The 1,526-nt window shown below is 44.0% G+C and overlaps 1 gene segment (V, D, J or C); it reads right to left on the reverse strand.

Annotated features, from left to right (window-relative positions):
• Positions 1-202: 202 nt before the first annotated feature.
• On the reverse strand, positions 203-1,071 carry LOC124235012 (T cell receptor alpha variable 26-1-like). The segment is given in 2 exon segments: positions 203-576; positions 1,032-1,071. Coding segments are annotated over 2 exon segments (414 nt in total).
• Between the last annotated feature and the right edge of the window lie 455 nt (positions 1,072-1,526).

The raw sequence follows: 1,526 nt of genomic DNA on the forward strand, positions 1-1,526 counted from the left end.
CCTCTCCCCTTTCTGCTGTGTTATAAATCTGATTCTTAGTCTCCTCATAATTCTTCTCAGCCATATCAAGAAATGAAGGGTTTACTTCTTTCCTCTCTCCCTTCATCCTGTCTTTCTTCTTTTCCTTATCCATCTTCTATATTTTTCCTTCCCTTCACTTTCATCCTTTCTTACTGCTCTCTGACTCTCCTGCTAGATGGCTTTAGATTTGCTCTGATGGCTGCTGCCTCCCATCACCCCATCTCCAGAGAGATATTGCACAGGTGCAGCCCCATCTGTCCCAATGTGCCTCTCTCACGATGCAGTAGTACACAGCAGTGTCTCTCAGAGTGACCTGGGGCAGGGTCAAGATGCTGGACTTTCTGTCTGTTGCGATGGTCAGAGAGGCCATGTTGTTGGTCACATTGTCTCGTAAGCTGTGAATTATATACTGTGGACTCTTGTTGGGATTTTGCCGATACCAATGTATATAATCATCTCCACTGATGGTAGAATGGTTACAAGGTAAGTTTGCATCTTCTCCTTCAGCACAATCCATGGAGTTGGGCTGAATGGTCTTAGCATCAGTCACAGTCCCTAAGGGGTCAAGAAAATCAAATTAGCTCCAGACCACAAATCAATGGAATTCTATGCATCAAGGGCACAACACTCCCATTACTCTCTGCCCTTACCCCATACTCCAGTGTTTTTCTTTACATCCTGCTAAAATACAAAAACATCATTGGTGTTCATTATGGAGATCAAAGGTATGTACCAAGAATTACAGACTCCACAGGCTCTGTTCCATGGGTCCTTGGCTCAATAAACCCAGAGATTTCTTACAACCTGGATACTGCTAAGGGCTCTTTTGAGATCATGGCTATGTTTTAACCTGTCATCTAGAAATCTGTGCTCCTAGACAAATGCATAGATAAGTTCTTAGTTCCATCCCTAGCATACTGGATAAAGCACAGGGAGAGGTATCAGGAGCAATCAAGCCTTCAAGCTCCTTTGGCCTCAAAGCCATCCCTTGATACACACAGAACACTTACCCAAGGTAAGAAAAACAGTTACTCCAGTCACCAACCTCATACTTCAAAGAGAAACTAGGATCATGGGCCCAGAGCTCAGTCTTTGTGTCTGATCCTAGGCTCAAAGATGTTCCAGAGAACAGAAGCAACAGACACTAGTAGAGACTTGCAAGGAGTGCAGCTACCACTGTGTTGCCACCAGGACCTTGTCAGCCAATGAGAGAGCAGTTCCTTGTCTGGATCTTCCTCCTTTGCTTTAGTCATGTCCTAAGAAGAAGGTAAGAATATCAACCAGACATCCCCAACTCACAGGGTGCCCACTGGAACCATTTCTGAGGTTTACAGTTTGGATAAGGAAAATCAGTCACAAGGAAGTGTCTATCCAGAACCTTTCTTCCATCATTTCTTCCTCAATGTAGCAGAGAAATTGGCTGGACTTGTGGAAAGCATTATTTAATCCAGAAAACAATACTGAGCTCTATGCTGGAAGGAGATGAAAATTCCCATCCACATTCC

The sequence above is a fragment of the Equus quagga genome, chromosome 2 (genome assembly GCF_021613505.1).
Source record: "Equus quagga isolate Etosha38 chromosome 2, UCLA_HA_Equagga_1.0, whole genome shotgun sequence".
NCBI classification, from domain to species: Eukaryota; Metazoa; Chordata; class Mammalia; order Perissodactyla; family Equidae; genus Equus; species Equus quagga.